The sequence below is a fragment of the Chaetura pelagica genome, unplaced genomic scaffold (genome assembly GCF_000747805.2).
Source record: "Chaetura pelagica isolate M959 unplaced genomic scaffold, ChaPel_1.0 scaffold278, whole genome shotgun sequence".
NCBI classification, from domain to species: domain Eukaryota; kingdom Metazoa; phylum Chordata; class Aves; order Apodiformes; family Apodidae; genus Chaetura; species Chaetura pelagica.
This window is the reverse complement of record NW_009954497.1, coordinates 3,895,606-3,923,325: the sequence shown is the minus strand read 5'-3', so window position 1 is coordinate 3,923,325 and position 27,720 is coordinate 3,895,606. Positions and strand designations below refer to the sequence as shown.

Below are 27,720 nucleotides of genomic sequence, written 5' to 3'. Positions count from 1 at the left end.
AAAAAAAAAAAAAAAAAAAAAAGTAAAAGTACAATCACTGCTCTTTTCTCTCTTTAATTTTGTCTTGCTTTCCAGAAGGCTCCTTGTCTGGAGCTTAGGAAACAGCAGTCCTCAGCTTAATCTGCAGTTTAGTTACAGCAGCGCATGCTTTTTCCTGAGCTGCCTGCATGCCCCCCTGCTCAAGCCTGCATCTGTTGCTCACCACTCATCAAAAGTAGCCTCCCTTGGGAGGGAGGCTTGGGTTCATTTTGTCAGCCTGTTCATTACCTTGCTTGAGCTGAGGCTGGGCCAGGTGTGAGGTGGACAGTTGTCCACCAGGAGCAGTGCCAAGACCACCAGCATCTCTCTGGAAGGCTCTTGCGGTAACTGCTGAAGAGCAGTGGAGTCAGACCAGTGAGCCCCACTGGGGATCTTGGGCCTCTCTCGGGGCATCTGCTGAGCTTTCAGAAACCCAGGCTGTTTTCTGTGCCATGTTAATGTGTGAGCTTATCAGCATCATGGTGCACATTAGCAGAAGTGTGTGATTCATTCAGAAATGCGTTTCTCTTGAGTAATGGAGTAGCTGCACTGCAGCAGCAGTATCAGAGGTTACCAAGTCTGCAGAAACAAGTCATTGATTGATAGTAGATGGATCTCTTGCTTCTCATTTTGTGTACATGTTTGTCCTCTGTTATCCCTGCTTAGAAGAACAAAAACCATGGTTGCAATTTTAAACAAAGAGACACAGCCTTGTTTTCTTAATTTACTACTAATGATTTCTGGCACTTAATTTTAATCATACAGCTGCTTATGTGAGTGAAAGTGTTTAGCTCCCAAAACCATCCAGACTTCTGAGCTTTCTTGTTTAAACATTGGTTTCATAAAACTGTTGCCATTGCTTACCACTGAAAGACTAGAACATGGGGAAGAAATAGGAGAAAAGCATAATTTACTTAACAAAACTAAACAAGGCCTTTTGATGCAATCTAAGGGGAAAAGTACTGTTACAGTTACATTGAAGATGTGTCAAGAAAATGAGTAACATTCATTTCAGTGTTCAGCAAAGAAAATACTGACAGTTTTGCTAGAATTTTTGACAATAATTAAAGTGTGGTGGAGAAAAGTCCGTGCATGCACGTGCAGTTGTGGACTCAGTGGATACTTCTGCTGGAAGGTGCCAGTAGCCTTACCATGGTGGTTTGCCTGTGCAGGGTCCAGTTGCTGCAGACTGATGTGTCCCATGACATGGGAGAGCCAGGCTGGAGCCATCTTTGTGCTTATGTTTGTGTGGGACTCCTGACAGCCCTGTGCTGCTATTGCAGGGACACTAGAGCTGCTAATCGCATCCATAACCTAAGCTGCTCCCACAAGAAAGGCGTAACTGACCCTTCCCACTGGCTGTGATCTGGATGTGTTGCTGCTCATCCCCAAACTGCCTGGTTGCAGTCATATTCCTTATTTGAGGGGGGTTAATGGTTATTCTGAAGATAACTGTAATGATATTTGCTCTAAATCAGCAGTAAAATTCCTGTTTCACAGCAATTACTGAGTTCAGCCTTTAGGCTTGATGCAGTAAATTCAGAGCACAATTGGACTAATATATACATCATGAAATAGCCGTTCATGGAGAGTGTAATACTGCCTCTGATGTACTAATACATTTTTAAGATGTATTTTCTGTGAAATGCTTCTCTGCTTTCCTTCAGTGGTTCTAAACAATTGCAGGTTTCACTAACTTGACATGTACATTCACAGTGGTTTTGATATAGTCCAAAATTAAACACTGAGTGGACTCTGTGCTCACAGGAGCTGAGCTCCCTGATGGGCTTACGATACTGCTCAGATCCTTCAGCTTTTCTCACTTTCTGGAAAACCTCTTGTTTCTCAGGATTGAGATCCTTTCCTCTCAGCCCCTCCCAATGCAAAAATATTTATTTGTAACCCTCACTGTCTCCTCTGTGTTTGGTCTTTCATGTTATAGTCCACCAGCAGCTGGTGCTTCCTTGATGGCATGACTCTCCCTTCAGTCTCCACAGAACTGGTTTATGGTGCACTGAGGGACCTGAGGAGACAAGGGCTGGTCCCAGGTGGATACAGCCCTGGTCAGTAGTGCTGTCTTGCGTGAGAGCAGGAGCTCCCTGTGACATGGGAGCACACTTGCTTGGCCAACCCAGTACTAACAGGAACAGAGGCTGAAGCCTTCCTAGATCCCTGGGGTATATCCGTGCATATCTGAGCACAGATCTTCCCTACCTCTCACGCCCATCCTAGGTTCTTCTGCCCACCTTGACCTGATTCACAGCCATTTCTCTATATCCTTATGCAGTATGTGACCTCTGTTCTCATTTTTGTTTCTCAGGCAGAGTAAGTGTGGAAAATACTCGTATGTCATAGAGCTGTATTTGAAGGGAAGTCGGCCAGGCTTGGGGTAAATTCACAAATGGAAGCAATCTGGTCTGTGTGGAGAGAGCAACAGGGCCTTGTATGGAAAACATCTATCTGAATATGCTGCACAGAAAAATTGTCTCTGTCACCAGTTTAAAGTCATATTCCTTCTCTTGTATGTCAGAGGCATAAAACTACACTCCATACAAACCTAACATCTCTAATTACTGTCACTGTAATTTATGAAAACCACAATAACCTTCTATGAACCCTGAAAATAAGCAAATGTGTATTCCCTGCCAGAACTTACAAGCAAAGTCACTTGTTTGAAAGGGGCATATTTCCACCTCTGGTGTGGAAAATAAGGGAGATGGGGTTTAAACAAAGGAACTGATGAATGATGCCTACACAGATATTTAACACTCCATGATGAATATTTTTATAGCTTATTTTCATAGTAGTCATACTGTAGAGTATAGCAGCCTTGCTGCTATATGATTTTTATGGTTTATATGCTGAAGAACATTTTTTAAGGACTTTGGTATTTAGTTATGAAACTGGGAAGACTCCCTTGCAGATAATCAAATCAGAAGGGCTGTACCCAGTACTACTCAGCTCCCATTTGCAAGGTCACTAGTGAGAAACACTGTACCTTTCAAACACAGGTGTCAGTAGCCATAAACAGGAGCTTTATGCTCTCTGTAAGACAGAGCCTGCAGTCCTTGCTGGTAGCAGCTAGAGCTTGGGCTCAGCAAGGACAGCAGGACTGATCCTAAAGCTGTTCTGTTAGTCTGCAATTCTGATTGAAACAACTGAAGCAGTTGTAGCTCAGCTGCACTGCCCTTTCTTGCAGTAGTATTTTTTTTAATTAAGACAATGTCTGACAAAGTAAATTAACAGAAACTGATGCTTTTAGGTTTTTTGTTTGGTTTTGGTTTGTTTTGTGTTTTTTTTCTTCAAATGCCTGATGTCAGCTTGGGCCACATGTACATTCTGCACATGCCATGGGATAGAAAAAGTGAAACCTTCTTTTTCAATTCTCTGCTGCCTGCCCAAACACCACATGTACTGTCTGTTACATGTCGCTTCTGATGAGGTTCATGCTGGGAATTTCTTTTTAAAGGCAAAGTGTTTCTGAAGGAAAGAGTTCACATTGGGCAGATTGCATTAAAAAACTCTCAATGTCTCCAACTCAAGTAGAGCGATTCTTTTGTGTGGACACCTACTAGCAGTCTGTAAAGGTTTAAGTTGGTCTGATAACAAAAGAAATAATAGGAATCAGTAAGCAGTGGGGAGAACAGAGCACACACATATAAAAAGCAGACCAGGGACAAAAATAAACAATATTTCAGGAATGCACATATGTACCTGGGGGAATGATCCTTATAAACAGGAGGGGGCCACTTTTAAACCTTGATAGGATATGTGTCTCTTAACATTATCAAGACTGTTTCCTGATTGAGAAATTGGGCAAAATCTGTTCTGTCTGGCCAGTAACAAAATCACAGAGGTGAACATTAGAAAAAAATAAATTAAAATTTGAGTTTGACAATAATGTTACAGGATTATATTGATTATATATCTGCTGCAAGCCCTGCCTCCTTTTTCTCTAAGGTATTTTACAGCACTCTAGATGAATAGTCAGCCTACATTGTTTGGACAATTGTTTTATTGAACAATTTTCATCAATAGGCAGAAAATAGTAATCAGAACTATTTTTCTCTAGAGCAAACCTCTCCTATTCTTAGCATAGATTATATTATTTTAAATTCCTTTAAAGGAAGAAACACCTCTCTTTAGTCTAAGGATTCAATCACAAATAGACATTAATGCTTTCACCTATACCTTTTCTGGCCTGCCATCCATTCTCTTTCATTGTTTCCTTCCTGTCAAAACCCAGAAGGGCTAAAAGTGGCCATCATACCAGCTAATCCCAGCTGCTACACCCCCCTGCTACAGAGAAGGCTGATAATATTTTGTCTTCAGTACGTTAAACATGAGCTATTAAAGGCCCAGGAATAGATCCAGGCTCAGGTTTCCTATGGGATCTATTTGTTTAACCTGTTGGGCCAGCTCTGGAAGTGAAGATATATTCTAATAGTCAGTAATGACATCTGAAACAAAGGGGAAGCTGATGTTCCTGTGTAAACTTTTAATTAAATCCTACTTGTAATTGTTGCAGCATGTGAAGATTGTTCTTTAACTGGCAATTATGTACTATAGGCACTTTTAAAAAAGTATGTGCTAAAATTAAGAGTGCTTTTAGTAAAAAGGAATTTAGAGGTTATACAATACACATTAAATATATACATATATATATATTTTAAGTGATAGAGAACCACCTGGGTCAAGGGTTTCATGGTGAAATGTGGACATTTTCTTCTTAGGTATCCGATTCCAAACTGTGCAAGGGATATTAACCTCTAGTTACCATCTGTTAACATAAGGTGGATGACTTTGTTCTGCCTGTAGTGAGCAAGTGCTTACCTTACTAAGCTGGAAGTGGTATAGTCTGTAGTCCTTCTCTGCCTGAACAAATCTTTCATGATGGCAACATGATGAGACTTTCATGATGAGACTTTCATGTGGCAACAGAATTTTGATAGCAATTTCAGTGGATGGGAGATGCCACAGAAACTTGTTCTAATGTGCTCTAAACTGCCTCCATCTGTGTTCCTGTTAGAAGTCAAGACTTCCAGTGTGACAGAGGTGAGGCAGCTCATTCACTGTCCTTAGTTCCTACTCACTGTTATGTCTTTTTTTTTTCTCTTTTTTTTTTTCTTTTATGCTTTGTTTCTTTCATTAACACGAGGAAGGTGCATTATAGTGTTTTGTTTGAAGCTAGAAGGAAGAATAGTGAAGGGAGAATGGTTCTGTGAAAGGATGGGTAAATTTTAAATTTTGGGGAGACTATGGAGACTTCTTCGAGATGGTTGTAGGATGTCCTGAAAAAAAAAGCCGAAGCAGACAGAATTTTGCAGACAGAAAGTTTGCTGTGTTTAGCTTTCTAACTGGCTTGCTTCTCTCTTTTTGTAACAAGCTTGTTGTATTTCTGTTTAAAATTCACAGTGCATTAAAAACACTGGGGATTCACAGATGCCCGGTTACCAATCTGGCACTGCCTCTGTGTTGGGGCAGAGTCCCCTTCAGCTGCACCTCTGCAGCATGGCGGGGGCTGTGGCATCGCCCCAGTTTTTCCCTTTGTAACCAGATGCAGCTTCTGGTCACTGTGTCCACCTGCAGGCAAATGAGCGATGTGAGGGTGACCTTAGCCACAGGTAGCTTGGCACCTGTATCTCATCCTAACAGAGGAAATGTTTTTCAAAGGCAGGTTGCCTCACAGTAACATCTTCTCGTGATTTGGGGTTTTGGTAGTTGTTTGGGGCAGAAGGAGCTGTGCCCTGGCACCCCTTCACCCACAGAGCCATGGCCCTAGTGCTGGTGGCCCTCACAGAATCACAGAATTGCTGGAGTTGGAAGGGACCTCTAGAGATCATCTAGTCCAACTCTCCCACTGAAATGGGATAACCTAGAGCACTTTACACAGGACTGTATCCAGGCTGGTTTTTAATATCTCCAGAGATGGAGACTCCACAACCTCCCTGGGCAGCCTGTTCCAGTGCTCCATCACCCTTACTGTAAAGACATTTTTCCTCATATTTAAATGGAACTTCCTATGTTCCAACTTGTGCCCGTTGCCTCCCGTTCTGACACTGGGAACTACTGAGAAGAGCCTGTCTCCATCTTCTTTGCACCCACCCCTTAGATAAATAAGTATATGCACTGATGAGGTCTCCCCTCAGCCTTTCCATCTCCAGGCTCAAGGGTCCCAGCTCTTCCAGCCTTTCCTCATGGGGCCGGTGCCCCAGGCCTCGCTCTGTTACCACGGCAGCCGGCAGATGGGGGCTCCAGGGGTCGGCAGGGAGGCCGGACCAGCCGCTCAATAACAGCCCTTTCAGCTCTGACAGCTCTGCTATGGCTGGCCAGAAGTAGTTATCAGCTTACTTGTATTAAAACCTAATTAAGATGTGTGCCAGTAAGTGCAGCGTGGTTATTGGATTTGGTGATTTAGCTGCTGCAGGTTGCTGCAATCCAATCACGCCACTTCAGCAAATGCAGCTCTGTGGAGTAGAGTGGAAACGTTTTACATCAGTAACCTGACTGTGCTGAAAGGGTAAATAACCTTTTAATGCCCCTGCTATGTCAAGGACTGATCCCCACTGCTGGGTGGATGGACACTGCCCACAGATCCTTGAATATTAATTTCTTTCAAATCAACTTTAAAACCCAGAGGTGGGCTGGCAGGTTGCATCAGCTTTTCCCTTCACTGCTCGCAGTTGCCTGCAGATTAAGGGACCTGCAAGTCCCCCAGGGCAGGGAGCTTGCAGTGGGGGCCCTGTGGGTGCCCCTGCATGAGCAATGAGCCTTTGTAGAAAAGAAAGAAGCTTTTGGTTTTGTCTGTAGGCCACACACAAGGGGTCAATGTAAGTGTAACATGATGGGTGCTAGTCCAGACTTGTAGCGTTGGATGCAATGGACGTTTATCCTGCTGAGTGGATTTCACTTTGGTGCCAAAGCTCTCTATGTTTGATGTTTCACATATTTTCTGTGGGGTCTTGCAGCGATTGTGTACCTATAGTGGTTGAAATATCTATCCCTTTCCATTTAATTTCTGGGTAGGCTATGGCATATCCTTGTCTCAGATCCAAATTTTACTGCTGTATGGAGTGAAAGATGTAGTCTCCTGCAGGTTGTAGCTGCAGAAAGTAGCAATGTAGCCCTGAGCAGTTCTACGATATAGCTACATATGAGCTCCAGGTACTGAGGATCAGGGCAAAACATTTACCTTGAAGCAGTTATCACAGCTTGTGATGCTCAGTTTTGTTGTTTTTCTGTGGAACCACTTGTGTCGTGAAGCTGCCCCCTACCAGCCCTCACGTAGAACTCAAAATTTTGCTTTAGAGTGGTTAATGGAAAACCATGTTAAGGGTAATATTATTGCTAACTGGAAGCTTACTTCTTAATGCCAGGTTGTCCTGTAAGTAGTCCAACTGTAACATAGTTCAAGAGCTACATCTTCACCTTATGCCTTGAAGTAACATGACAGAGAGTGGAGTCAGTTCCTGTCATTCAGCACTCCCAGACCAGGGAGGAGCAGCCTCCTGATACTCCAACTGGACAGATCATGCCACTGTGGTAGAAAAATTCTCTCATTTGTAATGGAGGCTGAGGACACGGTGGTCACTCGGATGCCCAGGACACAGCACATGTTTGCCTGCTAAGTGGTGTTGCCAAAGTGAATGTGGCGACTGTGCAACCTCTCTCACTTGTATTAGCAAAACGTGCGGAAGGTTCTGTCACCCAGTTGTAAAAATGATGGCAGGCATCAATGTGCAGTTGTAACATATGGGAAGTACAGTGAATGTGGGTGGAGCTGTTCATTTCTCATCTTGAATCATTTACGAGATCAGCAGGCAGGCCAGATACAATGCATATGGGAATGTGTGGCTGTGCTGCACATGTCACACGTAATAGCAGATACTGTGAGAGAGCCCAGAGTCTGTCCTCGGGAGCTGAATGCACTGGAGCAGGCTGGTAGTCCCAGCATGCAGACCAAGGGCCAGGTTGGCAGCAGTTTTGGGAGAGCAGACTGGTGGACAGAATTTGGGAACGGACCTAGATCTGCATTGACTAGAACTATTCCCTCTTTATCTGTCATAACCCAGAACTGTAGAAAAGAACATTACTAACCCTGTACTCAAGCACTGGAGATAGATACAGATTATTACACTGAAGTTGTGACCTGCTAGTCCAAACTCAGCTCAGTGCCTGTGTCCTCTTTCTCCAGCTCCTCAAGGGGACAGTCTGACTGTAATACTGTGGATAGTGAAGTTAGAAAAGCAATAATTGAGTAGCATTGCCATAACTCAAGACTTCATTATTCACAGTAGTTTATCTGAATCACCCTTTGCATGATCTGAAAGGATATAGAGCGTTACACTTAAGAGCGCACTAAGGCTCATATCCAGTAATGTTTGTGAAATTTTCATGGGCTGCTTGTATCTAGTATAAAGTGTTGTTTTGATGGAAAGGAGATGAAAATTACTTCTCTCTGGGTGCTCGAACAGGAGGAGGTTCCTCACACTGAAGTGGTGGCTCTTCAGCTGGAGCCTTCGCCCTGCGAGAGGAGAGGCACGCTGGGGAAAGGAGTTTGCTCTAGCAGCCAGAACGTGCCCTAGCACTGTGATGGGCAACGCTTGTGTTGCTGTAGAGCTGTGGATCAAGGGGTTTATCTTCTCTACCTGTGTCTCTAGCTGCCTTAATAATAATTTTGTGCAAGAGGGTCTCTCAAAGATTATGTAATTGTTCTTAAAACAGACTGGAACACTAGCAGCATGGGAAAACTATTAATTGAATGTAGAAATCAGCAGAAACTTAAATTCTAAGTGCCTGAATCCAGACTGTAGTTGGTACTGCTGAGTTGGGCTCTTGTGCATGAGGAGGATTTCACAGCCTCAAGGCTCTAAGTGGGTAGGGCAGCACTGGAGTTTTCCCCTTGACTGTGTGAAGACAGCACTTAGCAGTTACACCTCCCTACCAGTACTACTAATAAGTAATAAGTGCTCTAGAAATAAAGGACTGGCAGATGTCTTTATTACAAATCAGGAAGTGCAGTAAGGTCCCATATCCTCCTCAAGTTAAAGGAAATCAATGGCAAAGTAGTGAGCACAGCTCAGCTCTCTGATCTGAAAGAAAGATGTTGCCTCCAGCAAACAATAACTGTTGTTCTTGCACTCCTTGGGACCAAGATGCTTGTGGAAAAGCTGCTTTCTTTAAAAGCAAAAATTAAAAAAAATAACAGTACAAGGGTTAGTTTTTGTTTGTGTGGGGCAGTTTTGTTTTGATTTTGAAATTCTATACCCCTGAAACCACATTTAGTAAAGAAATTAAGCATAAACAGCTCCTGTACTGACATGGTATAGTTTGGAAGGTACAAGGGGTGTGATATTAGGCACAGAGCACCTGAGTATGTATTTAGTAGAATACCCTGTGCTACCAAAGGGGTGTTTTTGTTTGCTTCATTGGATATTTACAACCAGCTGTTGCCATTTGCAGCTAGCTGATCCCCAGGAGATGGCCCCGCTGCTCCTCAAATCCCTTTTGCAAGAGTAGGTTAGCAGAGTAACAGGACACTGAATACAGGCATTCAGTGTTTGCTATACGATTGCTGCAGTTTGGTGTCAAGGGACTTGGCTGACAGATACAGATCAGTAAATACTGGTTTTGACATAGATTTTGGCAATTTTGTTTCAGCTAGATTTTACTAGCTTTTTTATCAAGGAACTTGGGGGTGTTTACCAATGCAGTTACTTTGAACAATCCTGATTAAGAATGTGAATATTCAGTGATTAGCTTAGCTGAGTTATGACAGCTGTACAAGGCAAAATTACCACATGGAGCTGAAAAAAGTAAGATTCAGAAAATCACATGCCTTCTTGTAAGTGTAGAACTAATTCCATTAAGAACACAGCCTGAGAGATCCAGCCTAACAACCTTGCTCAGCTGAAGCTGTAGTTCAGTATGTTGGAGCAAGAAAATAGTTTACAAAAACAAGTGAAAAGTTTAGATCAGGAACTAACCTTGACAGAACCAGAGTTGGTTCATGCTCCTTAAGTGCATAGTGTTTAAATGTGTAGGTTTTCTCTAGAACACTGTTATGACAAGAAGCTTCTAATGTATCCAAAAGGACTTCTAATTGGAAGATGTTTCCATTTAAAGACTAATGATTTAAAGTAAAAATAAAATTTCCAGCTTATTGGTATTTATATCCCTTCCTACAAGTCCCAAGCAGACTATAAATTTTTCATGCCAGGAATAGTCACTGGGAACATAACCTGTCCCAGGTTTTGCGATTAAAGAAGGTGGGGTTGACCTACTCTGCGTCAAGTCACAAGTCAGGCACTTGTTTTTCAAGTGTAACCAAAAGGCCTCTGCATGCTCCTTCTGGTACCTGCCAGCTTGTTCCCTCTGTTTTGCAGCCCCTGAGGAGGAGGACCTTTGGAGTGATGGGCTCTTTGTAACCTTTCCCAGGAATCCTTGTTACCCTACTAAAGGATCTACCCTGACATGTTTAATTAACATAAAGATTTCTTGAAATAAGTGTAGCATTCTGTAATGAGTTTTGGACTTTGACCAGGTTTTTAAGAGCCGCAGACTTTTTTTTGCCACTTCAGGTCCATTTTGACAGGTGGTTGGAATGTTTGGGTTTATAATCTGGCCTAGCATGTGTGTTTTAGGAACCTGTTACTGAAACAGCTACAGAGCCTGCAGCTTGCTTAGCTGCAGACATCAGGATGCAGTCCTGCAGTCTTTACTGATGTCACTCAATGGCAAAGCAAATTCATGGTCATGTCTTTATAAGGCTTCTAAATTAGAAGTGCAAATCTTTAAAAGTGCTCTTGTGAAGTGTGAAGATAAAACGTATTGAATGCCCATCCCAGGAGTAATACTTCAGTCTCAGCCCGACCACCAGACTGAGCTCTCTCGTCTGGGAGCTGCACCCCCCAGCAAAAACATCAAAGCTCCTCCCGTGAACTCCAACTTCAGATGCTCTGCAACTCTTTTATCTGTTTTTTTTCCAGGTTACAGCAGCTTGACAAGCACTGCCAGGCCACTGCCCAGCAGTTAGTGGAGTTGCTCAACAAACAGAATCAGCTCTTCAAAGAGAAGCAGCTGCTTACAGAAGAGGTGCAGTTTCTGCGAACACAGGTACTGTGCCAAGAGAAAAGGAACTCTGAGGGGAATATTCTGCAGCTTGAGCAGAGGAATCTGCCAGCAGCCTCATTTCAGCTGTTGGGTTTGTTTGCTGCTGTTGCTTTAAATAAGGCATTACCTTATGAAAAAAAAAAATCCATGCAATTGGAAGAAGACTTCTAGCTGGACCTGAGTTTCACTTAAACCTAAACTAAATAAAGAAAATATTTTAAAGTGACAGTAAAAGAGCAGAAATTACTCTTGGTGACAATTCCTAGCTTTCTTATCAGAAGATTTTATGTTCCTTTTTCAGAGAAAAGGGAAATCTGTTCTTCTAACAGCATTAACGTTTAAACACTAGTTTGATGTTGAGAATTCCTTTGAGTTTTCTGCTGGTATTTGTCTCACTGAAATCCCTCTACTACTTTTTAAAGCAATTTCTCTTTCCTGCTGCTCCATGACCACTCACCCAAGTGTGAGATGGCGAACGTGACATCAGCCTGCCTGAGCACTGATCACTGCCCTGCACTTCTAGCAGGACTGACTTGTGCTTCCATAGTCTCTAGGAAGCTGTGACTTCTTCTGGGCCATTGCTGGATTTTTACTTCGGCCACTGTTCTTCAATCAGTCCATGCTTTGGAAATAAGGGAGAGGGCTAGGTGGTTTGTTGGGTTTTTTTCTTTGTCTTTCTTTTACTTGTTTCAGGGAAAAAAAAAGAATACGCACAGAATGAGGTTTTCAGTACAACTAGCAAGCAATCAAACTCTTGCTTTGAGACTAAGTAAATGAACTATTTCAACCATACCATGATGTTTTCTAACTTGCAAACTAGTGATAACTAGAGTTCTGTTAACACAGACATTCAGTGTAAGAAATTTAGTCCAGTAAGCAGCAGTCAGCACCTAGCAGTCAACAGAACATCAATCGCTTCAGAACCTTTTTAGCTGTAGAATTTAGCTAAATGTTTAACCTAGGAAAGTAAAATCCATGCATCATTATGCCTTAATCATGTCAGTGTGTTTGGTTATAACACTTTCCTGTTGTAGTAGACAAACCTGGTAGCTCAAGATTGTAAGTGTAAGGTTACCAGTACGTTGTAACTACTGGCAAGTTTCAGGGCAGCCAGAGGGCTCTCTCTGTGAGGTAGTTTAAGAAGGTGGTTGTTCAGAAAAGAAAATTAAAAGTTCTGCTTCAAGGGAGACAGTATTGGTAATGTGAACAGACTTTACAGGATCCACAGGGATTTTGTTATTGATCATCTATTTTATGGGGAAGCGAGCGTGCTTTTATGAAGTTTGGCAGAAGTACAAAAATGATGCAAAAGAGGAAAAAAACACTCAGAGATGATACTGCTATCAAGGATTGATTGGCAAAAGCTTCCTTCTTTATGTTCATTACAAGTTAATTGAGCTTCAGAGGATACTTTTTAACTTGAGGACACTCAGAAGAGAAGAATTATATAGAAAATTATTATAAAATGAGGCCTAAAAATCTATTTGCAGCTATTTAAAGCAATGGCTGTTCTCTGGGAATTGAATTTAACCCAAAAGAGCTGCCTGGAATATCAAACAATTGGTTTAAGAAAACTAAAGAATAGTTCACTTTAAATGGGAGACTTTTAGAAAGATCTATGTAGTTAGTGTAGGAATATATATTTTTTAAAAAAATAAAAATTGCAGATCAGTGTTGATCAAAGGTGAAAATGACATCATGTTCCACATTTGACCATATTGTTCAACAGTTCTCCTTTATAATCACTAAAGTTTTTGTGTGTGGGGAAAGGGGGAGAAACCAGTCATACCTAATCTTTTTAAAATAATGTAAAAACCACTAGTCTAAATGTGCTATTGTATCTTGGAACACTAACTGCAGTTGTGTATTTCAGGAAAAAAAATGGGATTCAGATCTCAAGCAGGACACAGATGGAATCAAGTAAAAACCTGGATGGATAAAGAGAAATGAGCACAAGTAGGTATTTTTTTCTATATCCTATATATAGAGGAAGGGGAGGGAGAGGAAGACTAAAACTATTTGCAGATGTGGGTTGAATCTGGCAAACACTTCAAGAAAAAAGGGAGAAGAAAGAAAGTGTTTGGAACATTTTGGGGTTTGAAATTGTTGGAGCTTTTTGTGGATTTTTTTTAGCACTTAAAAATTCAGGATGAGCACTCCCCAGCTAAGAGAGGTTTACATGACAGAATTAGGCGGGGGGAGGGGGACACACAACTCTTAGCAAAGTGGGAACTCAGATTTTACCACAGGTACTTTTTAGTCTGGATAATCACTGGGTTATTAGTCTTTTAAATTGGGTTAGTAAATTTTGTTGCTTCCAATAGTATTTTTCTTCTGAGGAAGCAGAATCATCTCTATTTCTTCAGAAAGACTACAGTTTGTTCTGTAGTAAATCATAAAACTTAGTGTGATGTTGAAGGAAACATTATATAAATAATGGTATTTGGAGCAGTTCTTTTGGAGTTACGGTACTGCTGCATAGTTGCAGCTGTTCCTGATGCCTTGGGAGAGTTACTTTTTTGGGGGTTAACTTGAATTTAAAAGTTACAGATTTTAAAATGGCCTCATTTATTTTTATCTAGCTGACCCAGTAAAAAAAAAAACAAAACCACAACAAAACACTGACAAACCTCTAACCTTCCTAGGATTTGTTTTCAAAACTCAGGTTACTTCCACTGGTGTTCTTATTTCTGGTGTTAGTGTTTGGTATATGGAGGGGAAGAACAAAAGAAAGAAAGGGGAGGGGAAGATGTTTTTCAGATGTCTGCAGTTCTGGTGTATCGAGAGTCTATTTTTCATGGAAAACTGATTTGACACTGTAAGGAAAATTCTGGGTTTTAAAGTGAATTTTTAAAAGTAATCATAAAAGAAATACGCTTTACAGACAACACGAGTTAAAAGGCTTTAGCATCTTTGTTGAAGGAGTTACCAAGACAAGTACCAGTTTTCAAAACCATCTTTCTCATTCTCAGAAGTGAATTACATTATTTTAAAATAATAATGTTAAATCTCCTATTACTGAAAGCAGCTCAGTATTATTTCAGAATAACCACTTGCCTAAAACATGATGATGATGCTTACACTGTAATTTTCATTTTCTAAGAGCTCTAAAGGACAAGTATGATAATGTGGCCTGACCTTACAGCATGGGCTGTGTATCAGGCCATGACATTAATATTTACAAGATGGCACTAATATTTAATAAGAATATACAGTGCAGCATATTCAGGTACAGGCAGTCAAAAGATGAAATATGGGATTTACACCTCTCATTTTGAAAGTTTGAGAAATATTAAAGTTTTGAGTTTCTGCTTTTGTAAGTGTCTCTTTCACTGCAACTTGTCCTAAGTCAGGACAAAAAGAGCTATTTAGCTCCCCTCCTATATAGGTACTAACTACAAATGTGCAAACATCTAAACTGAGATTACTAGAGACCTCTGCACGACCCACCTAGTTCAAGTATGTTTCTGAAAGCTGGGGTGCTCCTCACTGCAGGATCTGCCTTGGTGTGAAGCAGTTTGACAGAAATCTGCATTTGTCCTGGTTGTATTTATATATCCAGTATTTGCCCTTCAGAGCCTGTGGCTACCAGATGGAGTTGGTGACCAGCTGTGCCAGCGAGAGCACAGAGTGACAGGATTCAGATCCTGAAGATCTCCTGCAAGCTGGCCCTCCCTGACAGGAACCCATGCTCTCCCTCTGCTTTCCTATGGCCAAGCCACTAAAACTATCCCCTCCCTTAGTACAGATGTCACGTTTTCACAGTGAGCGTCTGTGGACAGAACACTTTTATGCTAAACAGAAGTTAAAATATACTAACCCATGACTATATTCCCATCCTCACCCCTCTAATGGCTCAGTGGGAGGCAGTCAGAATTGCAGCTTTTCTGAGTGGTGGTTCTGTTTTCTTACAACAGCATGAATTTCCAGTGAGGTCCCAGCAGCAAATGCAGTGCTTGACGTGCTCCCAAGTGCCCCCTTTGCCTTTTTTTTTCATTATGTGTTACAGAACAGAGCTATTATGTCCAGAAAACAAGCAGCTCGTCCATCTATGATGTCAAAAGTAATTCAGGCTGATCCTTACACAGCTCTCAACTGTTCTTTAGGAGACCTTGATTGATTAGGTTACTGAGAGAGCTTTTTTAAAAATGTAGTCTAAATGCACAAAAAACAGATGCCCCTGAGCTGAAGGGCTGTTGGGAGGAACCTGGGCAATGTGTGCTGCAGGGCTCTGCCCACTGACTGTAAGTACTGTTAGGAGTAAGGCTGGGAAGGCCCCCTGCCTCTTGACCAACTCATTTGTGAGTCACCTGGACACTGGGAGTGACAGATTTGTGTCCGTTTAGTCAGGCAGCAGCACATCTTAAATGACCTTGTTAGCCTCCAGGCGGTTGTACAGTGAGGCACACTGAGAGTCTGCCACTCTTTGTGCTTTATTTTAAAGGAGCTGAGGCCTGCATGTAGTCACATAGAGAAATGCCCACGTCCTCAGTCATGCTGTGGCTAAGCATCTTGCAAAGCATTAACACTGGGGAACTGTGGTGACAAAAGCCATGTAGAAGTTTTGATGCCTACCAGGTTACACGCATACGGGCAGGGCTAATGAAACCCTTTTTGTGGCTGTAGGTGGCAAGAAGAGGAAAATGACAGATTCTGAGTTAAGAGGTATATATTGACAGTATGACATTTCCAGGGTACAAGTGTTTTGAAGGTTGGTGGTACAAACCTGTGCCTAAAAAGGAGGAGACTCCCTCCCTCAGGGTACAGCGGTGAGAGGGGAGAGCAGGGAGCGACCCTGCTGGGCTGTCGCCTGGGCCACCAGGGGCAGCTGCATGGCAGGGGAGGGGACTGGTTAGGAATGTTTTAAGACACCTGCAGCAGCAACAGTGGCCAGGAAACCTCTTCAGGAGCCAAGTGTTTGGGGTTTATTTTTTGCCTTTTTAATCTCTGTCTGTACTCTAATGCTGGGGGTCACTGCAGCATGGCGTAGGTTCCCTTGCTGTCACTAAGCAGTCACTGACACAGAATTCAAGCCCCAAGGCTCTCTGTGGCTGCAGTTCCATTTTTCCTTGCACTGGTTGTAGATACAACTGTAGCAGTTGGTGTTGGTGCATGGATTTGGGGGAAAGAACGTACCATGTTATTGTTTTTAATTCATTTGTTAATGAATTGCAGCTTCATAAATTCTCCTCTTTTAACTCAGCCCTAATTCCCTTCCTGATTTAAAAGGAAATGAAAAAGCAAAACCCTTTAGTCCTCTAATGCAAAACCAGCCAAAGTAGAAAGTTTATTTTTATCTTTGAGGTCATTTACATCTCTTAAATTCATATTTTTGAATGTCAATGGCTGAATCCTAGGTAGCTCCCCTAGCTCCAGTAGAGTTTGATGTTGCGCTCTTAATTCAATTCTGAAGTGCTACCGAGGAAGCACAAACAAGAGCTATGCAAGAGCTTGGAAACTGCCAATTAGCCTTCTCACCAGAGGTTTCCTACCAGCAACCAGGCAGCAGTGCCCTGTTCTGCTGCAGCTGCCCACCCTGTACAGCTCACAGTAAACACTGGCACAAAGCTGCCGCCTCCTTCCTGGAAAGTAGAAGGGGCAGGATCTTAGACGTGCCCCCAAACAAGAGCTCAGTTATTTACTGCTAAACATGAGCCACATCTAAAGTGCATGGAGATCCTGTTTTTCAGAAATCAAATGTCTCTTGTTTTTGCTACCTTTAAGGCTTCTGATCTGAAAGAGGCGAGGACAGCAGGCCCGCAGGAAGTGCGGGCTGTGAAACAGCGCTTGTTTACCTGGCATTGCCACAGGCTGAACCATTTCTGGATTTCTCTTCTAAGAACTGGCTCGCAGGCTGAAGTGACACAAATAAACACAAGAAATGTGACAGGCTGACTGACACACCCGTCTCTTTTATCTTTCAGGTCTGCTTGGCTGAAACTTGGGCCTGTCTGAGACCCACCAAAGACACCTCTGCAGAAAACAGGCACACTCACTGCCTGATTTCAGCTGGTTTCAATTTTTTTTTAACTACAGAATCATAAATATTTTTAAGCACCCCCAGCCTACCAAGCTTCCTAGGAGGACAGCCAAGACTTCTTAAAAGACTAGGCTTGCAAGCCAGTGTTGAACTGCTCTTATGTAGTGTGGCCTTAATAATTTGTACTATTTTAAATAAATTGGTTTTTTATCTATTTTTATAACTGATCATAGATGATGTCTTATTTACAGACTGAAATACCAATAAACTTGGATTCTTCTTTTCCTAGTTCTGTCCTTTTGAATTCAAGTGAAAGTGTGTGCAAGAAAAAGGAGAAAGGGACTGTTTGTTTTGTCCCGCACAAGCAGGATTCATTAGATTCATTACAGGAATCTAACTGGGGACTGTATTTTTACAAGGTATTTGTCACTTTTTATAAAAGAATGAGAATCACAACAACTTCTTATCCATCAGGAAAGTATAAGAATGACTGAGAAATATTTCATATAATGTGGAAGCATTTCCATGGGGCAGGTGTCCCTTCAAAATGGACACTGGATGAAGCCCTTAAGGCAAAGGTACCCCTCCTTAGGGAAGGTTAAGCTGTAAGTGCCTGGCTAGACTTTTCTACCAGCAAATCTTTAGCAGCCTCAAGGATCATCAGCTGACCTTGACTTCAAATTATTGAACTGAAAACTTTTGGAGGATGTATTTGAAGGGCTTTTTTTTTTCTTTTCCTGGTTAATTGCACACTTGTGTTTTTAAAAGTTATTTTCCAAATACCAGGCTGATTCAGAAAGAATCTGAATCCTTTGCTAAACTAGTGTAGGATAAATCAAATGCATAACAAAAAAAAAGACGCACCTCCCCCCCATTGGTATAGCTACCTCAGCCAGCACGAAACCATAAAACATAAAAAGGAGTAACAACACATGCAGTAAGTTAATTAACTATTTGCTGTGGGACACAATCTCTCTCCTTCCCTTGTGTTTTAAGAATTATTAGTGGTACAGCCCTGACATCAAAGTGGTTTTTCTCCCTATTTCAATTTCCTGCCATATTAAACTGCCAAACACATCTGAGCTCCTCCCGGAACTGCTTCAATAATATGACAATAAACATACTTAAAATGGCCTCAGGTCTTCAGGGACTAGAAAGCCTGCTGAAGAAAAGTCCTCTCTAGGCAAATTCTGGGTTCTCCACAGCAATCAGGTTGACAATTTTTAAATAAGTGTCACTACTTTATAGATGGTTACATAGGTAAGAATACAAGTCTATAAACATAGGAATATGCAAACTTTTTAAAAAATATATTTGTTTTTTATTATTCCACAGCATAAATCTGTGTTTAAATAGGAGACACACAGACAGAAACTTGGGTACATCTTACTAACACTTAGGCTTCACTGAGATCCTGGAGCTGCCCTGCCCTGGTCTGAGGCACAGCTGGACCCTCAACCTTTCTGGACCCACCTGACCTACCCGATGGCTTCTGGTGGCTGTGAGCAGAGCACAGCCACCTGTATGCACTTATGCATTTTTGATATCCACAAAGCATCCTGGGCTGCAAGTACATGCAGCTGGATGGAGGTTTTCATACTCATCCCAGGTGTAGGTTCAATTCATTATGTTGCTGAGAGTCTGGAAAGACTCTATTTATCTGCAGCAACTATTCTGTAGCAGTTAATTATCACCAGCTCTACCCCTCTTATGTTCCTCACCACCACCATATCCACCTTATACTTAAGACAGAAAATGCTTAGTTTTACAAAGTTTAGAAGTGTCAGACTAGGTGACTGAGCCCAGGAAAGCCCACATCCACAGCTAAGAGTGTCATCCTGTAATGCAGGATGAGGCCTGACCAGGCAGCCCTGCCACAGCTGCATCCTGGTCACTGATCTGTTATTAGTGAACTAGTGGCTGGCTGGCTGTCTCTCATGCTCCTTCCTACTACAAGGTGGAAGAGAAAAAAAAAACATAAGGAAAAACAAGAAAAACAAACAAACAAACAAAACCTGAGACGTAGATAAAGCACCTCAATTCCAGGGAAGGATTCATGTCGGAAAACTAAGCTGAAACCTAGATGACCTCCTGCCTTAGGTACCCTCAGCCCTCCCAACCAGCTGGTTCAAATGGGCCTGGAGCTGCCTGCAGGCTTCAGAGTCCCACCCTGAGATACCCCGCCCATCCCACCTTCCCATATTTTCTCTCCTTACTCTGGCACGTCTAGCTATGGGATGTGAGGCTATGACTTTAATTAGATGTCAAATAATTTGGATGGTGGGTGTTCTGACAGGAACACAGCCCTCTGGAAGCGCCACTCAGGAAGCATAACCCAAATTCACTTCTTCCACAAGTGACATGGGCCTCGCAGAGCTAACATGACCCGCCTGTGTGGAAATAGCCTTGGTCCAAAGCACAGATACATCTTGCTTAGTCATAAAAACTTTCTATTTTTTTGTTTGTTTGTTTTTTGACAATACTGTAGCTCAAGAATTTACAAGCTGAAACTCATCACCCAGTAGTTGAAATACGTCACAGCGAGTTACAGTTATCACTAGGACTGCACAGCAAAATAAAACTAAACATGCACAGAACATTGTATATACAGTGATAAAAAAATAACGATGTACATTTTCTTGTAAGAAGAAATTAAGTAAATTCTTTGTGCATTTCAGGATTGAAACATCTAACCTATATAAAATTACTTTAAAACAGGAAGTAAATATTTAAACCAGAACTTGAGAAATCTTTTGTAATCTGCAATATAGCCTTCTCATTTCAGTTTTTCTTTCTCTGACACAGAACAAATTAGGAATTTTATCCTCTAAGATATTTAATAGTAATGTGCAGATATAAAAAAATACGTCCTTTATGGCAAGCTTGAACATATATATATATATATATTTACAAACCTCCAGAACAAATTAGCATTAAAAAACACAGAAGTAGCAGATTGACATAGTGCTTTATTTAAGCTGTCTGTACGAAGGAAAATAATGTGCATCCCTATCATATACGTGTAAAAATACTAAGGATGTACAGTGTACAAAAACAGTTTCTTGTAGTTATTTCACATCCTTGTGGGTCATATACTTAAGGAAATAAACAGTTTAAGTATGACCAACAGTAATACGGTTTTCTTGGGTTCATAGTCGTGTCTGCTTAATATCCTTAACCATATGACTAGATCTTGCATGGATCTAATGAAAGAACTAGCAAGGTCAAGAAATGTCACAAACTCTAAAGCTACAGGGAGGTAATTCAATTACCAATTTAGAGGTTTTTATTTAAATAAATACTTTACATTTCATGCTTGCCTGTAATACACTACCAGGAGCAAGATAAGGAAATTCTACTGTAGACAGTACAAACAGTAGCAGCAAAGTGTGTACATTGAGGTGTAATATATAGACCCTGCAGTTAGTAAGGAAAGACCTTACTTTTGTACTCTAGGAGAAGCACACGGCCCCTGCAAGAACAGTCAGCTTTAAGAAGCTGCAAGTAAAGATGGAAAAAAACCCAATGTAAAACAACACTGGAATAAATGTTCTTTAAGCAACAGGAATGTACTGGAAGATGGATTAGCGTGGAAAGCAAAGCTGTGCGCAAAACTGCCAAAATCCAAACAGAAATGACCTATTTCCTCCGAGATGGCTGCAGTACAAGAGGGCATACTGTATGTCATGGAGGTCAGTACAAGCTGGAGTCAAAGTCTGAAATGTACTGTGCTCTAAAGGTTCACCAAGGTACCCAGCCACCACCCCCTGTCCCAACCCAACCATGACTGCGAACAGCAGAAGAGCAGCTTTGAAGGCTTCTCTCAGCACTGCCTGCCCATTTGTCTTTCAGCCGTTTCTAACACTGGTAAGAGAGGGAATCTCCCAACCCCAGGCAGCACCAAGTGGCTGCTGACTCTCTCTGTAGCATAAACCTGATGAACGAAGCTTTGGAAGGCAGACAACACAATGCAAAGTGAAGTCTTTGAAGGGTTTTCAAATAATCCACTGACAAATAGTTACTGCAAACCGCTTCCTAACTAGCCACATGCCGGTGAGCTAAACAGAGGGCTGTTCTGCACGCGAGGAACGGCCGGCCAGAGGCACGGCAACAGCTGCTCCTGAGCTGGAGGTGCCCTGTGTCAAGAAGCTTATTGCTATTACAAGCTGAAAACATACAGGGAAAAAAACACAGGCATATAACACAGATTTTGAATCACCAGAGTTTTAGTCTGTAAGTATGAGACCTTTGCAGAGAACTCATTAATGCCCGTATATTAAGTACACGGTTATTTCAGTCACTCGCTCATTCTGTCAGTGCAGACACATCTCCGCAACCGGCGCAGAACAGACCTGCAACGCCTTTGCTGTGCTCCTCTCTCTCTGTAGAGGGATCATCTACACATGCTTAGTGTTACAAGGTGACAGAATGAGATCCTACGCAGTTAAAATACACACCATAATGTATTTCTGACTGATTATCCATCCGTTACTGAAGATAAAACACAAAACACGAAAAATTGTCTCAATTAGTCTGTGTCTTTAGCTGCCTTGCTAAAATGCCCATCTACCCCTTGACGGTCCCAGCACAGGCACTGCCAGCAGTGGGCTTCATGCTCGGGCACCCAACTCTCCACATCAAGAGGCGAAGGCATCTGCATAGGAACACCTTTCCTTTCAGACTCACCCACTCACTCACACAACACAACCAGCAATACTCCGCAATGTCACAGTCTTCGTGGGAGCTAACAAGACAGGAACGCAGAGATACTTCCAATGATAATCCCATGGAGTCGGGTTTTTCCGGCGTTGCTAGCAAGGGCACGCGCACAGTCACTGCACTGCGTAACGTCCCGACTCCTAGCACCAAAGGGTTTATTATTAAGATTATCATTGCTGAAGATCAAAGCTAAAGTTTATGCACATGCGCTGTTAGACACAGATCTTTGGAAATGGAAAGATGTTTTCCTATCAGGGGAGCATTTCTCGTGATGTTTTAAAGTCAATCAGGTACCATGGTTTTATGTAACATGCTGGGTTTTGGGACTCTTTTGGTTGAAGGGAAAACCTTCCTGGACAACAGCTGATCCCCAAAATTTACTACTTTGATTATTAAAATAAAGTGCTTTTCTTGTAATCACTGTGGTCTCATTGTTCAAATGCAATTCCTTCATATAGAACAGAAATTTTCTACTGTGCTGTCAGGCTCTTCTATTACATTTTTCCTCAATGGAACACATGTTGTAGCTTTTTTGTCTGTTGTGGTTTTTTTAACCCTTTGACATCTGAAGTTGGAATTCCTCCCCTTCATTGCCAAACAATTAAAAGACAGTATTTCCTTCACAAAAATCTGATTCTAAGCAGTATGTACAATTTCAGAGCCTTGTTTCCACATGGGAGAAAAGTGCATTATTCCCTTCAGCTTGTACAGTCCTTCCATATATTACAAAATTAACTGCTATAAGCCTGTTCTATCTAAGATATAGCAGCATTTGCAAACATGACACATACAATCCTTATCTCTAAAAATAAATACTACTGCCGTATAACCAAAAGACAAAAAAAAACAACAAAAAAAACAAAAAATATTCAGAGTTAAACACCTGGAGAAAAAGCTAATTCACAAACTCAAAATATAAACAAGTAAGGCAAACACCTGTTCACCCTGGTGCACACATTTTGGTGAAAAGCAATACCATTATGCCTGTCTACATTCTTCAGCCATCAGAGGTGATGTATATCATGAAAGAAAAAGAAAAGCATGAGAAAGATGTTATCTGGTGCAAATTATAAGACCCCTTAAATAACTTCAACTGCTGCTTTTATGCCTTCATTTCTTGCATGTATAATGTTCGATTCTCCATGATTGCACGTGAACCTGGAAGTTCTAAGTGGTAGGCTGGATGAGCCCAGCCCTTCTGCTTCTTCTGTAGTATCCAACAGTAATTAAAAAATTATATATATATATATATTTATATATATCAACAGTTTAAGTCCTTCTCTCAACATTTCCCAAACAAATTCCTGCCAGATGTTAATGACAGAGATCTGCTTCAAGTAATGATATGCCTAACAAAAACCTTGCATACGTACATCACCACCCCTATGTTTCTTTGTTCTAACCAGCACAAACAGATGCAAGAAAATGTTATTGACTAGTCTTTTTAGATCAACTACAATTTGGATTCATCTTCTGGAAGAAGATAGGCTGGACCAACATGTTTAGCCTCCACTGTGAGGAAAAATAGATGACTAAGTCAAGTCATCTACCTTCAAAGAAACTGTTAGAAATTTCTTGACGTTGCTGTTGTACTGAGACTGTGGGTGGAAGCAACAGCTGGAGAGCACAGTAGAGATGAATCTCCTATTTCATGCAAAACCAAAATGGATTTTAGATAGGTTTGGGAAAAAAACTTGTTCAATTTGGAATGGTCTCCGAAAGTGCCCCTGCTATCTTAAATAGTATCTAGTACTGGTGGTGATGTTCAGGAATCATTTTCAGTGATAAGCCTAAGATGACAGTGAAGCAGCAGAAGAAAAAAGTTATTCTCGTCCACTTGCAGAGTAGGAAAACTGGGGGAAATGCGGCCGCCTCTCATTGTCCATGCAGTCCATTCCGTCCTCGTCATCTGCATTAAGGGAGAAGTTCAAATGTCACTGTATTAGCAACAGAATGGCATTACTCTCCTGACAGCACATCTTTCAGGGCTCAATGCTGAAGTTAAAGGCTCAAGTCAAGTAAGACTTTATTCACGTAAACTCATGCTCATACAGCAGAATGATGCTCACTGAAAGGATATCCTCTCAGTAAGCTCCTCTTTATTTCAGGGTGGGTTTATTTGTTTGTTTGATTATGACCATCACCTGAGAACTTCAGTCATTACTACCTATTCTAGGCTAATCAAGACATGCCAGCACATCCAGCTTCTGGTAGAGCAGGAGCGGATTGCTGGTCCAAGCAGCCAGTTTTCATTGTTTCTTAAGCTGAGTTCAGGAAATTATCATCTTATTGTAGATAATTTAAATATTCTTCCATTTCCAAGGGATTTAAAAGGAAAAACAGCTACAAAATGAACAATTCATGCAGGTTCTATGTGTTTCAATTCTTACATATTATTTTTTAGTAAGCTATTTATTTTTACTGGGATCAGAGGAAACAGGGACTAAGCCAAATTCATAAATATTTTTATTTACATAATTCCTGCAGTGCCAATGGAAACCAGGCAACAGATGTTGCCTAACTCTGAGAATTTGATCTACATTCTCAAATGGATTTTTAACAGTGCTTATCCTTAGAGACTCTTATCAAAACTGGTATTCTAATGACGTATTTATATGCAACCTTTCAGAATTACGTATCTTTTGTATCTTCATATATTCTGCATACAAAAACAAGATTTAATGCAGGTTTGAGCAATTGCTATGGATTAAGCTGCTTGACTTCCAACAGAGCCTCTCGGTTCTGTAACTTCAAACACAATCTCCCTTTTACACTGTCAGTTTTAATTAGGTTAATGCACAGAGCTTGTTTGTTTTGCTATCAGTTTGATTACTGTAGATACAAGATATAGTTTCAATATTCACTTGGCGTTATTTGTAAAATTTTGATATCTAAATAACTGGCCTACGTGTTATGAAAATTATCCCTGTAACAATAAAATATCTTTAGTTTAGCAGTAACTTTGTGATACAGTTACGAACTCCCCACACATTTTAACCACCTTTTGCATAACCACATCAGGCAGAAGGCTCAACAAAAATGGCAGCAGTTTTCTAGACCGACTTGGCACAACAGAAAATTCACTGAAGCATTGCTGGCAATGCTCCTTACCTCAGCCTCAGGTGAGGCAGCCCTGCCAGCTCTCTCGGAGGGCTCCCTGTGTCAGCCACATCACAGCTGATCCCTGCACTCCTGCTGGTCATCACCCCCATTCTATTATTCTTATGATTGGGGCGGGGTGGCAGCCCGTGCAAAGTTTCCTGCTGCAGCAGCCAGACTATTCAAGCCAAGAAAGGTACTTGAGGTAGGGAGATCGTTTCCCTGCATTGGTACTCATCACCTGCTCTGAATTCAATAAATTTAAAGCTGAAGTCTTGGTAGCATACATGTATTTTGTTTTGTTTCAACCTTCAATGGATAAATAGCCATTTACATTGTATAGGAGGAGTTTCAAGAGATTGGGACTTTATGATATTGAATCAACAGACCCCAAGTTAACCCAATTTTTAGCAAAATCTGTTCAAATTACAAATGTGAACAAATACTTATTATTCTAGATCTATATATACTAAGAGAAAACTGCAGCTAAACCTTGAAATCCATAAACAAACAAAAAAGGAGCTGGATCTATGAAAGGGTAATCAACCTTTCCTCTAGCCTTGTCTACCTTTGGGATCCTACTTCCCTATCCCCCAGTTTAAAAAAAGAAAAATAATCTCACTCAGAAAGGAAATTCATTCAGGAACTCGGCAGCAAGATTTTAATTGTTCTGGCTTGGTAAGTGACTTTGTTAAACCCTAGACTGGCCAATCAGATCATGATTTGTGTGAGTGTAGCAGAAGATGGCAAAAATAAAAACTGTGGTGAAATTATGTTCACTCCAACAAAGAAACTCTGTGCAAAGCCCAGAACAGCAGTTACATCTATATTAATAACTTCTTTTAAGAGTTCTGTTGAAGCGCAGGACTTGATAAATTTTATTTTCGATAAATTGATATCTACACAAGAGACATTCACCTGTCTCTGGCAGCTCTTTTTTATTTATTTTTCTTTTTTCTTTTAGTCTTCAAAGTATTTTAAAATATTACTAACAGATTACACCTAGAAAAACCCATCAGGGCCACTAGGACTGTCCACATCCTTAAAGCAGGGTCCACATTCCAAGTCAGTTCCCTGACTGCCAACCAGCAAACATTTGAAGCTGGTGTTTCCTCTTATTAAAAAAGAAACAGAAACAGAGCAAAACCAAAACAATCCCCCCCCTTAAAACAAAAAAAAAAAACACCACCCACACCAAAAAGGCCCCCAAAACCCAACCCAGAATGATCTAATATTCTACGTTTTGTAATTATTCCTTTTTTAGAAGCACACTGCCTTTGAGAGCTACTCTTACACATTTCCATATGAACATTTTTATTAGTAACAGTGAGAATAGCTTTTCCATTCTAACAGAAGAAAAAAAACCCACCATACATAGTGCTTTATTATAAACTCCTTATTTTTAAATCGTTCATACGCATAATTTATGACTTACATTTTTCAGGTGGCGTTATTGTAATAGTCTGAGCTGTAAATTCTTCATCAAAATACCTCGTGTCTGTCTCAGATGTCACTTGAGGTTTAAAAGGAGGTACAAGCTGAAAGGGACAAAGAAACAAAATGAAATTACTATACCTGAAACCAGCCAAATTACTACCAGAAAAACAAGTATTTTGTGCTTTTCCTCTACAGCCCAGATCAGATGAGTAGGTCTGTGGAGTTCCAGCTGAGTCTCTAACTTCAAGTAAGAGACAGAAGCCATTAGAGTCAATCCCAAAAGTACTAGTTCAGAATCTAGCTAATAGCTCAACACAGCTAAATTCCAAGTATCACTCTCACATGACTTAGAGATAAATTGAGCTGCATAAAGACAATTACCTAGAAACTCTTCGGGCCATTCTAATTACCTGCATAGATGTCAGGCAGCAGGCACCTCTAGGTACTTCGCCAGAACTGCGTGGCATAAACAGCTAAGGCAACAAGGGCCACACAGAGAGCATAGCAAGCATGATGATTGTGGGTTTTTTTCTCCCCACCCCCAGTGTTAAGGCCTATATCTGAACTTACCTTCAGAAAAATTAAGTGCATGTGACAATAAAATTTGTATTTTAAAAAATGCCAGTTCACGTCTAAGTACGTTGCTGGATCTAATCCTGCCTATTGCTTTTGCAGCACCATGTGGTAGTTCCCAGCAGCAAACCACCTGTATTTGCTCACAAGCTCATAAGCAGGACTTCCTTCCCCCTCTTTTGAACCTGCCTTGCTATCAGAGAATCATAGAAAGCTAGGTTGGAAGGGACCTCAAGGATAATCTAGTCCAAAAATCCGCCTTCTCCTCCACAACAAACACCTGCAGGCCACAGATTTTAACTGGAAAGCACATTTAGTATGGAATATCATACTACATGGTGCCAGTCCAAAACAATACAGCAGTTTGTATATATGATATTGCACATGGGGAAGGGTGGTTTTGGTTTGTACCTTGGACCCCTTTGCTGTTATCTCCTCATATGCAATTTAAAATACACACCCTGAAGATAGTGTACCAATTTCCCCTTCCATGTCAGCGGTTACATTATGGCTCACTGCTACTACCAGAGCCTGCGTGTGGTTCTCACTAGTTTCCTGTTATCTCTCAGCTCCAGAACACCAAAACCAAACAATTATTTGTTAATTCACCTCACAGGAAACAAAGTGGAACTGCTGTTAAACTCACTCCTCTCAGCAAGTTCAATGCAGTAGATACAATTTACATTATGTGCATGGCAGAAATTTTTCTTTTTGATGATAATTTTTAATAGTACTAAGAGTCTTCATGATTTTACCATGTTTGATGCACAAGACTGGTTTTT

General features: G+C 41.2%; 2 protein-coding genes across 2 annotated transcripts in view; one reads left to right on the top strand and one right to left on the bottom strand.

Annotated features, from left to right (window-relative positions):
* The window catches only part of SDCCAG8 (serologically defined colon cancer antigen 8), a 101,281-nt gene extending 88,195 nt beyond the window's left edge, over window positions 1-13,086 (top strand). The window contains 2 exon segments of the mRNA XM_010004620.1: window positions 11,007-11,133; window positions 13,004-13,086. Coding sequence (XP_010002922.1) covers window positions 11,007-11,133; window positions 13,004-13,054 — 178 coding nt within the window. The 3' untranslated portion in view covers window positions 13,055-13,086.
* A 10,413-nt stretch (window positions 13,087-23,499) lies between these two features.
* The window catches only part of AKT3 (v-akt murine thymoma viral oncogene homolog 3), a 133,059-nt gene continuing 128,838 nt past the window's right edge, over window positions 23,500-27,720 (bottom strand). Inside the window, exons 12-13 of the mRNA XM_010004588.1 lie at window positions 26,364-26,466; window positions 23,500-23,738 (exon numbers count right to left, since the gene is read on the bottom strand). Of these exons, the coding sequence (XP_010002890.1) occupies window positions 23,653-23,738; window positions 26,364-26,466 (189 nt within the window). The 3' untranslated portion in view covers window positions 23,500-23,652. The remainder of the gene's footprint in view (window positions 23,739-26,363; window positions 26,467-27,720) is intronic.